This window comes from Pinus tabuliformis, chromosome 9 (genome assembly GCF_031772625.1).
Source record: "Pinus tabuliformis cultivar Carrire ecotype Pingquan chromosome 9, CPIR1, whole genome shotgun sequence".
In the NCBI taxonomy this organism is placed as follows: domain Eukaryota; kingdom Viridiplantae; phylum Streptophyta; class Pinopsida; order Pinales; family Pinaceae; genus Pinus; species Pinus tabuliformis.
Window position 1 is genome coordinate 58861331 of NC_142307.1, and position 13689 is coordinate 58875019.

General features: G+C 39.9%; 1 protein-coding gene across 5 annotated transcripts in view; it reads right to left on the reverse strand.

Annotated features, from left to right (window-relative positions):
• The window catches only part of LOC149147116 (ribonuclease MRP protein subunit POP4-like), a 97687-nt gene that overhangs the window by 69063 nt on the left and 14935 nt on the right, over positions 1-13689 (reverse strand). For 2 of the 5 annotated variants that reach the window (XM_089440735.1, XM_089440737.1), the window contains exons 4-6: positions 13403-13471; positions 13196-13254; positions 12888-13001 (exon numbers count right to left, since the gene is read on the reverse strand). In XM_089440735.1, the coding sequence (XP_089296861.1) occupies positions 12888-13001; positions 13196-13254; positions 13403-13471 (242 nt within the window). Of the gene's footprint in view, positions 1-12833; positions 13002-13195; positions 13255-13402; positions 13472-13689 lie in introns of all 5 variants that reach the window. The other 3 variants (XM_089440736.1, XM_089440738.1, XM_089440739.1) reach the window with 2 other exon arrangements.

Genomic DNA, 13689 nt, shown 5'->3' on the forward strand with positions numbered 1-13689 from the left:
TATACTGAAACCTTCTCCCCTGTTGCCAAAATGAACTCTATCCGCCTTGTTCTTTCCCTTGCTGCCTCTTTCAAATGGGAAGTCCATCACATGGATGTTAAATCTGCCTTCTTGCATGTAGACTTGCATGAACAAATCTATATGGAACAAGCTATTGGCTTCATACAAACAGACTCCAGCCTTGTATGTCGGTTTAAGAAATCCCTTTATGGTCTCAAGCAAGCCCCTCGAGCTTGGTATGCCAAAATGGATAGCTTTCTTTTAGAAACTGGCTTTTCTAGGTGTCATTCTGACAATACTGTCTACACCAAGAAAGTGGGAAAGTCTCTTATCATTCTTGTTCTTTATGTTGATGATCTTATCCTTACTGGTAGTGATCCCAACCTTATAAACCATGTGAAGTCTAGCCTTAAAAAGAAGTTTGAAATGACAGACTTAGGACACTTGCATTATTTTCTTGGTCTTCAAGTCTTGCAATCCAAGGAAGGTATTTCCCTTTCCCAGTCCAAGTATGCATGTGATCTTCTATGCCATTTTCACATGGAAGACTGTAAGCCAGCCCCTTCTCCCTTTCAATCTGGAGCCAAACTTTCAGTCACTTGTACTTCCCCTGAAGTTGATGCTACCTTATACCATCAACTTGTAGGAAAACTTTTGTATCTGACCCATACTCGTCCTGACCTTTCCTTTGTTGTTGGCCTTATTGCTCGGTTTATGCAAAACCCACATGAAATTCATTGGAAAGCAGCTAAAAGAATACTTCGTTATGTTTGAGGTACAGTTCAGTTTGGGATTCATTATAGTGCAGAAGCATCTCCTCTATTGGTTGGTTTCACTGATTCCAATTGGGCTGGTGACCCTGATGATCGAAAGTCTACTGCAGGTTATGTGTTCACTCTTGGTTCAGGACCTATTACATGGGCTTGCAAGAAACAAAGTGCCATTTCTCTTTCTTCAGCAGAAGCAGAGTATCGTGGTGCCGTAGAAGCTAGTAAAGAGGCCCTATGGCTTCGTCAGATCCTGTCAGAGTTTGGCTTTCAGCAGCAGCGTCCGACTACACTTTGGTGTGATAATCAAAGTGCCATTCAACTATGCAAAGATCTAGTCCAACATCAGCGCAGCAAACACATTGAACTGCACATGCACTTCATCAGAAAGCTCATTCATGACCATGTTCTTGAAGTGCAATATTGTTCAACAGATGATCAAGTTGCAGACATCTTTGCAAAGGCTCTCACAGAGGCGATGTTTACTAAACATCGATTCATGGTTGGATTTCAGGAAGTTGTCACTAAGGGGGGATAGGCTCTAGTGCCTCCTTCCTTCTCCTATTATGTCATATTTGTACATCCTTCAATCCTATCCCAAGTTGTTCTTAAGGGGGGATGTTAGGATATTCCGACACATAGGAAATAGGTAAGTATAACTTGGTCTAGTGTAGAGTTAGGTAAAGTGTGTTTCTTTACTATGTACTTTTGTAACTTACAATCCGACGGTCACGATATGTTCTAGACATGAAGTGATTTGACGGTTCATTCTCTCCTTGGTATTACCAACACTTGATCTGTGGCTTAACACCCGATTGGTCCATGATCTCTATTTAAAGAACATGGAGGGTCATTTGTAGATTAACCGTTCATGAGAGAAGCTTATGTAAATTTTCATTCTTTTATTAATAAATTGCCTGAAGTGGCCACGTTGGCTCAGGCCGTGGACTGTTTCCCTCTTTAAGGATTTTAACCACGTCAAAAATACTGATGTATTGATCTGTGATCTATTTGTGAGCGATGTCCTTTGGTGTTCTGTCTGAGCAACTTACCCTGTAAATTCCTACAAACATACCTAAAATTAACATGGTATCAGAGGTGAAGTGAAGACAAAGCCCAAGTAAGAGTGAAAGAGAATCACCGAAGACAGTTGGAAAGGACAAAAGGCTCAATCGGTTCCTCATCCCACTTCCTGACTGAAGACAAACTCCGTGAAAAGTCTGACTATCATGGATGGAAGATGTCTCTTGATCTGACATTAGAAGAACAATAAGTGTTGGATTATGTGAAGGGTAAAATCCCTGAGGCTCCATCAAATGCATCGGTTGCTACAAAGAACAAGTACACCAAGGGTGAAGTTAAAGCGAAGAAGATTATCAGAGATTCCATTGACAAACGTCTGATGGCCTACATCTCCGATCTAAACACCTCCAAGGAGATCTACGACAGATTGGTAAGCATGTTCAAGGCTAGTGATGCAAATCAAATTTTGTCCCTCAAAAATAAGCTGAAGGATATTAAGAAGGGCAAGAACGAGGATATTCAATCCTACTTCTTAAGGATCACCGAGATCAAGAATGATCTTCTATCGATTGGAGAAATCATATCTGACAGGGAACTTACTATCATTACCCTTGGAGGTCTACCACTAGAGTGGTATATATTCAAAACCACTATTCTTAACAATGATTGAATTCTAGGGTTTGAAGAATTGATGTCGAGATGCATTCAAGAAGAAACCAGGATGATGGAGCAAGAAATGCCTTCTAATAAAGGCAACCCCACTGCTTTCTCCACTCATGCCAAAAGGAGAAATAATGCAGGGTCTAAAGGTCATTTCAATGGAAAGCCCGAATCTAAGGGTGGAAGGAAAGGCAGATGCTTTGCTTGCAATAAGTTTGGCCACTATGCAAGGGAGTGTCCAAATAGAAGGGACACATCACATGATGATGATCACAATCATTCCAGGGGCAACTTCAATCGAAGGAATGACAAGTACCATGGCAAAGGAAAAAGGAATGCAGGACATCAAGGAAATGGTCAACCCTCCAAGAAAGGAAGGAACTCTAGGTATGAAGAAACAAATGTTGTTTCTGACAAGAAAAAGGAGTATTGTCTTATTTTGACACTCTCCTCTACCTCTCCTCCAGACTCTGAGAAATTGGCTTATTGATAGTGGTGCTTCAAGGCACTTCACCGGATATAAGGAAGCGCTCTCTAATCTGATAGAGAAGGAAACAAACTTGGAGATTACTCTTGGAGACGATGCCACCTATCTCGTAAAGGGTGTAGGGAATGTTACCCTTCAATTGAATGAGGGTAACACGATTCATTTGCAAGAAGTTCTTTATGTACCTGATCTCAAGAAGAACCTAATGTCCATTTCAACAATGGCAGACAAAGGTTTCAAGGTGGCATTCATCGATGGAAAGGTATGTGTTTGGAAAAGGAATTTTAAAGATGCTTTTACTCTTGGGTTCAGGGTTGGCACTTTGTATCAAGTTGCAGGAAGTCCATTGGCGACCATGTCATGTGACACATCTCTTCAATGGCACCGAAGGTCTGCCCATCTTCATTGTAAGGCCCTACCCGATGTGAGACAGATGGTGATAGGGATGCCTGAGTTCAAAGAAGAGCATGAAGGTACATGTCCGAGATGAATCAAAGGAAAACTTACAAGGGGACCATTCCCCTCATGTAATAGCAAAACCACAGATATGGAACAACCTAAGGGGTTTGAGGTTCCTGATCGGGAATCTCAAGTATGCATGTTGAAGAAAGCTCTCTATAGTTTGAAGCAAGCACCCCGAGCTTGGTATGAGAGGATTGACAACTATCTGTTGAAGCTGAGATTCACTAGGAGTGAAGCCGATCCAAACCTTTGCTTTAAGGTTGTGGATGATAGACCTCTCATTCTGGTACTTTATGTGAACAACCTCTTTCTGACAAGTACAGACCCTCTCATTTGCAAAAGTAAGAGGGAGTTGGATTTCGAATTTGGAATGGTGGACTGCAAGCCCGTAACTACCTCAATGGAGTTTAAATTTAAGAAGTTATGCAGTAGTGTTGACGAACCTGAAATGGGAAATGCCTCTAAGTTTCGTCAACTCATAGTAGCATTGATGTTCTTGGTGAACTCCCGTCTGGATATATGTTTTGCAGTTAGCATGATGAATCAATATATGGTTGAGCCTCATCACTCACAATGGATTGGTGCCAAGAATCTTATGAGATATCTTCGGGGCACAATCACTCATGGACTGAGATACACTGCTGGCGCTGTGAAGCTGCATTGTTATTCTGATGCTGATTGGGCAAGCAGTGTGGAGGATCGCAAAAGCACTTCTGAGTGTTGTTTCTCTTTGGGTTTTGTTTCGATATCCTGGATGAGCAGGAAGCAGAAGTCGATTGCTTTGAGCACCGCTGAGACTGGATACATAGTTGCAAGTATGGTCTCGTGTGAAGCTATCTATTTAGGGAAGCTCTTCCGTGAGCTGTTTGGACACGTGCAGGATACCACCGTGATCCTCTGTGACAACCAGAGTGGTATCCCATTATCAGAGAATCCCGTATTTCATGATCGCTCCCAACACATAGATATCAGGTACCACTTTATCAGGGACATGGTACAGCGAGGAGCAATAAGGCTCCATCACATTGGGACTGATGTGCAGGTCGCCAATATTCAGTTGAAGCCCCTGGGAAAGGTCAAATTCTTGACTTTCCGAGAACAACTAGGAGTCATGGAGAGAACCTCTCCTGAGGGTCCTGTATGATATTGAGCTATGGGAGCTCCAGGGGGCATGGGGTACTTCTTGGAGCCATGAGCAACCATAGGGTGAGTGGTTCAACCTTCCCCTAGTGGTTTGCTATGTAGGCAAGATGAGTGGTTCATCCTTCTCCTGCTGAGACACAAACATAGGGTGAGTGGTTCAGCCTTCCACTAGTGATTTGTTGTGTACAGGGTGAGTGGTTCAGCCTTCCCCTGGGATACTCCATGGCGACATGTAGGCAGGATGAGTGGTTCATTCTTCTCCTGCTGAGACATCCTACCCATGCAGTCTTGGACTCATGGGAAGTACCTCTCATCTAGCCAATGAGCAGGGAAATGAGGATAGGGACCATAGTGCTACCAATGGACACATCGTGTACTACCGTACTCCCTATGCTAGGATGATATTGATCTAGGATCAATTGGAACGGACTTCGAGTCAGTAAGAGTGGTATGAGACACTCTTTATTTGGAACTGATTTCAGATCAGTAAGAGTGTGATAAGACACTCTCTTTATATGGGACTGACTTCGGGTCAGTAGAGAATGGTATGATACATTCTCGATCACTTCTTCGTCTTCATAGTTCAGCAGAGCAGAGCAGTGCAAGGCATTGCATTGATGGCAGAGATAGTACAGACTAGCAGATAGATTAGCAGATGGAGTTCTCCCTAGTTCAGAGAAAGTGTTAAAATTGGCAACTAGGGCCAAACTCCATGTGGGTCATCTTATTTATGGCAGCTGATATTTTTCTTGGATTCCTCTCATCGAGAGGTGTAGGATTGATCTAAAGATCATCCGATTCCGACATGTATTCATGGAGATATGAATTTATTTATGTTATTTGACAATTTGTCAAGGTCGGCCAGCAACCAAATTACCCCAACTTGTCCTCAACGTTTTATTATAAATAGAAGAGGTCTTCAAGTCATTTTGTACACACACTTCTCCTAAGATCTCTCTCCACTCATTTGGGTTTGGTGGCTAGAGAGATCAAGAGGGAGAATCCCTAGACGCAGTGAAGAAAGGGTCTTCTAAGAGAGCCCTAGACGCAGAACTAAAGAGCCCTAGCCACAATCTTATGAGGAGATCTTTTTGCAGGTAAGAAGAGATCAATACGTTGTCAAGAGGGAGTTATATTCGCAGCTCAAGGAGGAAGTCTAGCCGTTGTAATAAGATGCCCTAGCCACAGTCCAAACAAGAAGTTCAAGTTGTTGTTCAGTTGTGCCCTAATCCGCTGTCAAGGAAGGACTAATGTTGCCCTAGCCGCAGTCCTAAAGGAGGTGATCTTAGCCGCAATTGAAGAGGCCCTAACCAACAGCATGTGAAGGCCTAAATCCGCAGTTAGAGGAGCCCTTATCACAGCATGAAAGGGACCCTTAGACACAGCAAGAAAAGTGAACCTAGCCGCAGCAAAAAGGAAGTATCTCATTAGCGTGAAGGGTCACATTGTTGTAGGTGACAGCGTGGACTGTTTTGGGCATGATCAAGCTGTTCTTGAACTCAGTATGCTGGGCAGGAGAATCTGCACAAAGGAGGAGCTAGGGGCTGCTGTGTAAGGACTGTTTGGATCACTGTTTAAAGGGACCTAAGCTTCAGTCCACTACAGGGCTAGGCCATAAACAGCAGTTGGAGGTCTTTAAGTGCTGCGTTCAGAAAGATAGCAGCCTTATAAGGCAGCGTGTGGTTGGATGGATTGCATGAAAGCTAGCTGCAGTCAATAGGTGGACTGTGGGGTGTGTTTAGGGTGTTGTAGCACACTGAGTTTGTGCCCTAACCAGTGACCAGGTCTGCCATGAAATGCATCAGTCCTTGCTGCATATGAAAGGTGCTAGATTAGCAACCTTGTCATGTTCAGTGAAGCAGCGAAGGAAAGAGAATCTTATTGAAGGAAAGCCTCAGTATTTTTGGGTAATTGGTTGAGTTGTTCTAAGCCTATCATATGCTACATATCTTTAGTCCTTGGTATCAAATCTGCAACCTCATTGTGTCATCGTTACAGAGAAGATCTTTGATCTCCTATTTAGCAAGTCAGGTATTGACTTCAAATCATTGTACTCTATCTCTCTCTCTCTCTCTGTTGAACTATTGAAGAATATAAGAAGAATTGATCAAGGGTTTCCCCAGATTGGGGTTTGTCCCTAGCTGGTGCCACATCTTGTGTCCTCTTGTCTTGGCTTGTCTTCTATTGTTTATGTATATGTTCTATCTGCACTTTACTATCATGTTGATGTGATTGCTAATCTGAATATTGTCATTGAGCTAATATGAAAAATTGAAGTAAATTGCTCTAAGCATAGAACATACCTAAAATTAACAGATGTTTAGGGTTTTCCATTGTTTCTCAAATAATCCTTTGATCCTCATTGTAACACAGTTCAGAGGCATGTAGCTGCCACATCTCTTCTCAGAGATAAGCTACCATCGCCCGAGCTAGTCTATTTCCATTATGTATGTAAGCATCTTTCAGTACTTTGATATTAATGAAATGAAGATTTATTTATGCTGCATCTATGTGTTTATGTTTATATCTATATTCTGTTTCGTTCCTGCATAAGTCCGAATCAAGTTTGTTTAGGAGCTGCAAGGCCGAAATTGCAAATCGATGTTGCAGGTCGAGTAGCAGTGTTGTAGCTAGCAGGTCGAAGTTGCAATGTGCAGCGGTTTGGTGCAGATTCAAGAACAACTTCAGGAATGGTTGACTTGGTACTGGGAGAAGGACCTGGTCTAGGGATTGGGTCTTTGTATCTCATTTGAAGCAGATTCTAGGAAGAGAAGAATTTATGGGTTTTCTCCTTGGAGTGGTTTTGCCCTAGCTGAGAGCCTACATCTATGCCTCTTTTGTTGTTGTCGTATCTTGATATTGTTTGATGAAAAGATCTAACTAAAAGAACATAAAGAAGATAACTAAGATTCAGAACCAAGTATCAAGGTCCAAGAAAATAAGTTTAATATGCTGCCACTTTACATTTTCTAACAAATATGAACAAGTTGCAAACATTCTCATAAAGTCGTTGACAAAAGGCAAGTTTGTGGTTTTCAGAGACAAGTTCATAGTGGTGAAGAACACTTTCCTCGCTAAGAGAGAGTGTTGAGATTAGCTCGGACAAGTGTCTTCTACATTGGCTTAGTGTCTAGAATGTGGGAGAATGTTCATAAAATGGCCTCTAAAACATTACAAGTTTTAAAGTTAAAGTGACTTTTATGCATTATTTAATAGTTAATGTGATTTAAATGATTTAAGTTATGATAATGAGAGATTATATCACAACCCTAGATCTTATTGGCCAAGGATTTAATCTGAGCCATTAGATCTTAGGTTTAAGTTACAATTTTTATAATGAGACATAAATTTCTAGGAAAGGAACATTTAAATTTTTTTACTTTTGCTCATTCTTGAGGAGAGAGAGAGGAGCATTGGAGGAAAAGGAGTAGCAAGAAGGGGCACGAGTTCCAAGAGATTTGGCATGCAAACCTAGGAGAATATTCTAGCATTCAATACACAAAAATCGAGGCACCCTTGTACAGATTTAAAGGTTGAATCATTGCACAAAAATCAAGGCAACTTGCATAAATTTTGAGGCCGAGTCATTGCACAAAAATCAAGGCATCATTGCACAAATTTCAAGGCTAAATCATTGCACAAAAATAGAGGCACCTCGCATAGATTTCGAGGTTGAGTCATTGCATATAAATTGAGGCATCACCACACAAATTTCGAGGGAATTTATAGATGCTTGTTCAAACCATACAAGCCATACACGAAATCAAGCACAGATTTCGAGAAGTTTGGCACAAAAAATGAGGTGGTGAAAGGGCATAGTTTTTTAGATAAGTATTGTATTTATTGCTAGAAATGTTTGTTGTAAACTCATTTTTCTGTAAGCCTATAATAAAATTTACTCTCTCTATTGGTTTTTCCAGAGGCATTGCACAAAAATTTCTATCTTTAATGTGATTGATTTTCTTGGTTTCCTCTCAATAATTGAACTAAACGATTCAATGTGTTTTCATTTATAAGTTCAGATACATATGTATTTATGAATGAGCATTAAACCAAGAAAACTTATTGAATTTGAAAACCAGTGATTAGGTCAAAGAAAAAAATTTACACAGCCTATCGCCTTCCGTTGGGCCTCCATGTCCCACTACAACCTATCTGTGCCCCAGTTTCCACAATCCATTTCCTCCATATGGCGACTGCTCTGGCCAACTACACTGGGCCACATGTAGCGACTATGCGAACTTCAGCCTGTATCGTGCCATGCGCACATTGATCTTCGTTTTCGTTTCCTTGTTGGGTTTGATTCATGCATGTGGTCACCCTTGTGCAACCCCTGACCTCCGCTATTAGCGTGTGCCCATGTTCGGCCACTATCTTCTTCTCACAGTTGTGCGTTGTACCTGCACCAATCCTTGGTCTCTGCCACTGTCGGTGTTGATACCCTGTAAACCCGTCTACCCAAGCGAGTTGTTATTTATTGCCTTGTGTGTTATCATTTGTTAGTCGATCAGCGGCTCTTGATTCTCGCGACTTCCCAGCCTATTCACCTACTAGGGGGTTGGGTCTCAATAGCATTGTCATGTCTGTCACCCACACCCATCATCACTTACATCCTTTTTAAATTTTAATCTTTTACTCCTTTACCTACAATCAAAAATTTTGAATTCAAGCCCCTGCATTAAAAATAAATTGTGTTCGTATAATGGTAAAGATCTGAAAAGCCAAGATTCTTTCTACCTTAAAAAAAATGCATTATGCAATCATAGTTGAACCTAGCCCCTAATGATCCTATACTAACCTGGAACCTTGAGATCAATTCTCAGAGTTTATTGCTTTAATACCATGTTAATTCTCCTGCAAACCTAGCACCCAACAATCCATTGACCTAGAAAATTAGAGATATATTGAATGCATGCACAACAAAGTTCTTAACATTAACTATTGGAAACAAAAACATAACCAATCTAATAAAATGACACAACAAATTCTACCCAATCAAATCAATTCTTCTTTAAAAGAAATCAAAACCTACTTGGGCTCTTGTCCTAGGATAATGGCCCAACTGATGAAATTACATGTACAACAACTAGATCTGATCCTGCTAATCAAGCCCTCCTTTGCTAATCTAGATCTCCTTGTTGCCCCCTTCCTCAAACCAACACACTAGACTCTAGAGTATGAAAATCCTCACAAAGATGCCTCTCTCAATCTTGTGTTGTTGCATGATGTGTCTTCTCCCTCTCCTTAGCCTTGTTTTTATAACTTTTCATTGAGCTAATTCCCTAACCTTGATCTCCAAAGTGATTGAAAGCCAAGATTAGATCTCACCTCACTTAAGATCAAGGGTTGAGATTAAAACATAATCATTAAAGTAAATACTTTACTTTTTCTAATGTTTATTTAGCTCAAGTAGCCAACATATTAATCATATGCTTTTCCTAAGATAAAACTTAGGTTAAGTTACAAATGCAACTAGCTCACACTAGAAAAAGTGTCTAAATCTTGGGTGACTTTCGCACACCTAGACACTAAGGCCTGTGCAAAAGTACCTTCCCAAGCTACAAACATCAACACAAATCAACCCTTGTAAAAGATTAAAAGACAAACGCCTCAACTTTAACCTGTCCTTCTTCCAATCCTACCAAAAGATGATCAAGGAAGTACTAGGAGGGAATTCCTTATCTTCAAACCATGCCTTTAACAAATGAAAATGATCTCCTTTTATTATGCTCACCCCCAACAACTCTCCCATAAAATAATATTTCATTAGAAGGGCCCTAGAATCCTCTTAACGTGGAACACTCCCTTACTATTTTGTTTTAATTGGATAAGATGCTTTTACATAGGTCTGCACTACCATTTGTCATTTTTTGTGTTCATCAAATCCTCTTAAATCATGCATTTATTCTTCATTTGAGGGATTAATCTTGTCAATAATGCCACATGGCATTCCCTCATGCAAAGAACTTTCCTCCATATATATAAAATGCCTCAAACAAAGTGTTATCAGCCCAAAGCCCTCCTCAAAGGTGAAACAAAACTCCAAATATGTATAAATGAGCCAAATAATACACTCCTCAACTCAAAGGGACCTAAAAGGTGATATACAGCTCCAAATGTGTGAAACATGCCTTCAACAATGTGTCTTTACCTCAAAGTCCTCTTTGAGGGTTAAAAACACCTCCAAATATGTGATAGTTCCTCCATTAGGGTATTTCTCACCCTTTCTTGCCTTCAACATGCCCTCGCTACCTCCTAAAGAGAGATTTCAACATTAAATGGGCCTTTGACCATGCCAAGTGCAGTTTTAGTGACACACAGCACCTTTCTAATTAAGGTGTGCCTCCTTTCGCCTCTTTCCTTGGCACATGTTACGCTCTAGGCATCTTACAAGGTAGGGTAGTTTCTCCTTAGGGCCTTGTTTGACCCATACCTTGCCATAAGTCATACCTTAGACATCTTCTATGGTAGGGCATTCATTTTCTAAGTCTCCTTCTAGTTCACATCATCCATCCAAGTAGTCCCAAGCCCAAGTTTCAAGCTAGAATAGGGCATTCCATCAATGATGGTAATGTAGGCCATGAAAGCCATGCCCCCCAATATGTGTCAAATGTGGCCAAATGGAACCTCAAGATGAAAACTAATATGATCCCAAGAGGGGCAGATATGAGGTCATATCATATGCATTTAACCCCATACATGCCCCCTTTGGTGTCATACATGTACATTTAACCCCATATGTGCCCTCCTTTGGGTTCATATCATATATATTTAGCCACATATATATGCCCTCCCCCCTCCAACAACCTATCTCTCCCAACCCCCACCAAGGGTCATATCAAATAAGCCTTGAAAACAACATCATCCACAAGCCAACAATACACCTCTATGAATTTTTTCTTCCCCTAGATGAAGGTGCTCAAACAAGATCAAACAAGATGCATGACCTCAAGTCTCTCCCTACAACTTGTAACTGCCATTGAACTCCAAGGATATTCTGCTATTCTAAGAGAGAGAAGAAAGCCCATGAAAATGCAAAATAAAACATGCATTTTCAAGGGGTAACACACATCATTGTTATGTATGTATGTATAAATAAATACACACACATACACATATATGTACAACTTGAGTGGACCTAATGGTCAAGAGCATGTATTTCCTTCTAAGAGGTTACAAGTTCAAATCCGAGGGGACAGAGTATGTACATCTTCATGGACTTTAACACTCAAATTGTTGCATGGAGGTGGCTCCTTGTCCCACAAACAAGGGAGTCTCATACACCAATTTGATGTCTAGCTTGGTCGTGACCTTAAAATTAGATTATGATTATTTTATTAAGATATTAGGCTGATTTAAATGTTATTATATTTCTTTATATTTTTTATTTTTTTGCTAAACTATTCCATGTCAGTCTTCCAATATGCTACACATCTCCCTCATACTGAATTGAAGAACACACCTCTCAGCTCGATAATCATCAATACAATTGTGACAACAATTGAATTAAGTATACAGTTATATTATATATACCCCACAAAATCCACATTGACCTTAAGCCCACATGACAAGTTGATAGACAATTAAAACTCCAAGAAATAGAGAACGTGTATGCCTTGCGAATGTCTAGAGAATCTCTCGTACCTTTGGTTAAATCTTAAATTGTTCCACAAGATTATAATTAGAAGCTATGATTAAACCATCCAATCTTTAGACTCAATTAGAAAACAATACATGGTCCCATCCAAAGGGAAGGAGGTTTTTATTCCATGACAAGCTATTATAGAATAAATCAGCCATGTATTTTGTTTGTTTATTTGTACTAACCTTTGCTCCAACCTTGTTAAGTTCCCATTATCAATAAAGTAGCATTACTCGAATAGACAAAAAAGAGTGAAAACCAATGAACAAGGTAGTATTAATTGTGTTACAAATGGTTATGCTTGATCTCTTTTTGATTATAGACTACGTAGCAAGAATGGACTTTCTAAAGGGTCTTTTCAGTTCTGACCATGCCCTAGTTTAAATTTTTTGTTCTTTAAGAAAAAGTAGCTCCAATATGTTCTTGAAAGTTGCGGTAGTTCCACCTTTATACTTTCTTACATGTCAGAAAAGCAATTGCAACGAGTTCAAACAGAGTATGTTCTATGCTAATGATCAATTCCCACAGCTCAACAAAGCAACTGCCTGTAGAGAAAACTGACTCTCATGGAGAACTTGAAAAAAGGAGGTTGTCTTCCCAATGTAGAATCATTCATGCAAATGACTAAGGATAATACCACCAAGTGTACCTCGAAATTTATTTTCTGAGGTGAGGATTCATGCAAAATAGCTAAGAATAATACCACCAAGTGTACCTCGAAATTTATTTTCTGAGGTGAGGATTCCAAATGTGTTCGTGGTTTCTCGAACCATGATGCCTTGTACTCCTATAAAGCTTTTGTTTTTACTTTCAACAACTGTCATCCACAAAATAAATAAATAAATAGATAGAAAGACCAATAGTAAATTATGGAATCAGACTGCTATGCTTTATTGATGTGGCCTTTAGTTTGATAGACATGCAGTAAGATGTAACTGTTATTTCTAAAAATACTAATACTGCACAAATGTCCCTGCAGCTTTGAAATTAAAAAATATTTCATTTGAATACCAGCTAAAATGGCCCCATGAAAGTCTGCCGCCAGAAGGCACTGCTCAATACTCCTTTTCCTGAAACAACTACTGCCTGTCAGTTCAGGTCAAGAGCCCAAGTGAGATGTTTGAAGTTGGTACTAGTAGTCCATCTAGCATTCTAGTTGTTGATTTTATATTTCTGTCTTGGATGTCTAGATCGCAATCAACAAATGTTGAAGCTTACCTGCAATTTCTGAGGAGTTCTCCTATGTACTCTTTCCACATTTCGTGCATTGGCAAAAGCATATCATACCTACAAGTGTTTCAGCAACGTTTAGGAAATATGGTTAAAACCTAATAATCATGAGTGAATGTCTGTCTTGTCTGAAATAAAACACAACTGTTAGATTAGCTGTAAACATTTATTTTATAATTTTACCATGTACGATATAATTCATTAAGAATATGCATATACAACTGTAACAAGGCATAATTTTCCATGCAGACACATCCTATGTGAACATAAATGCT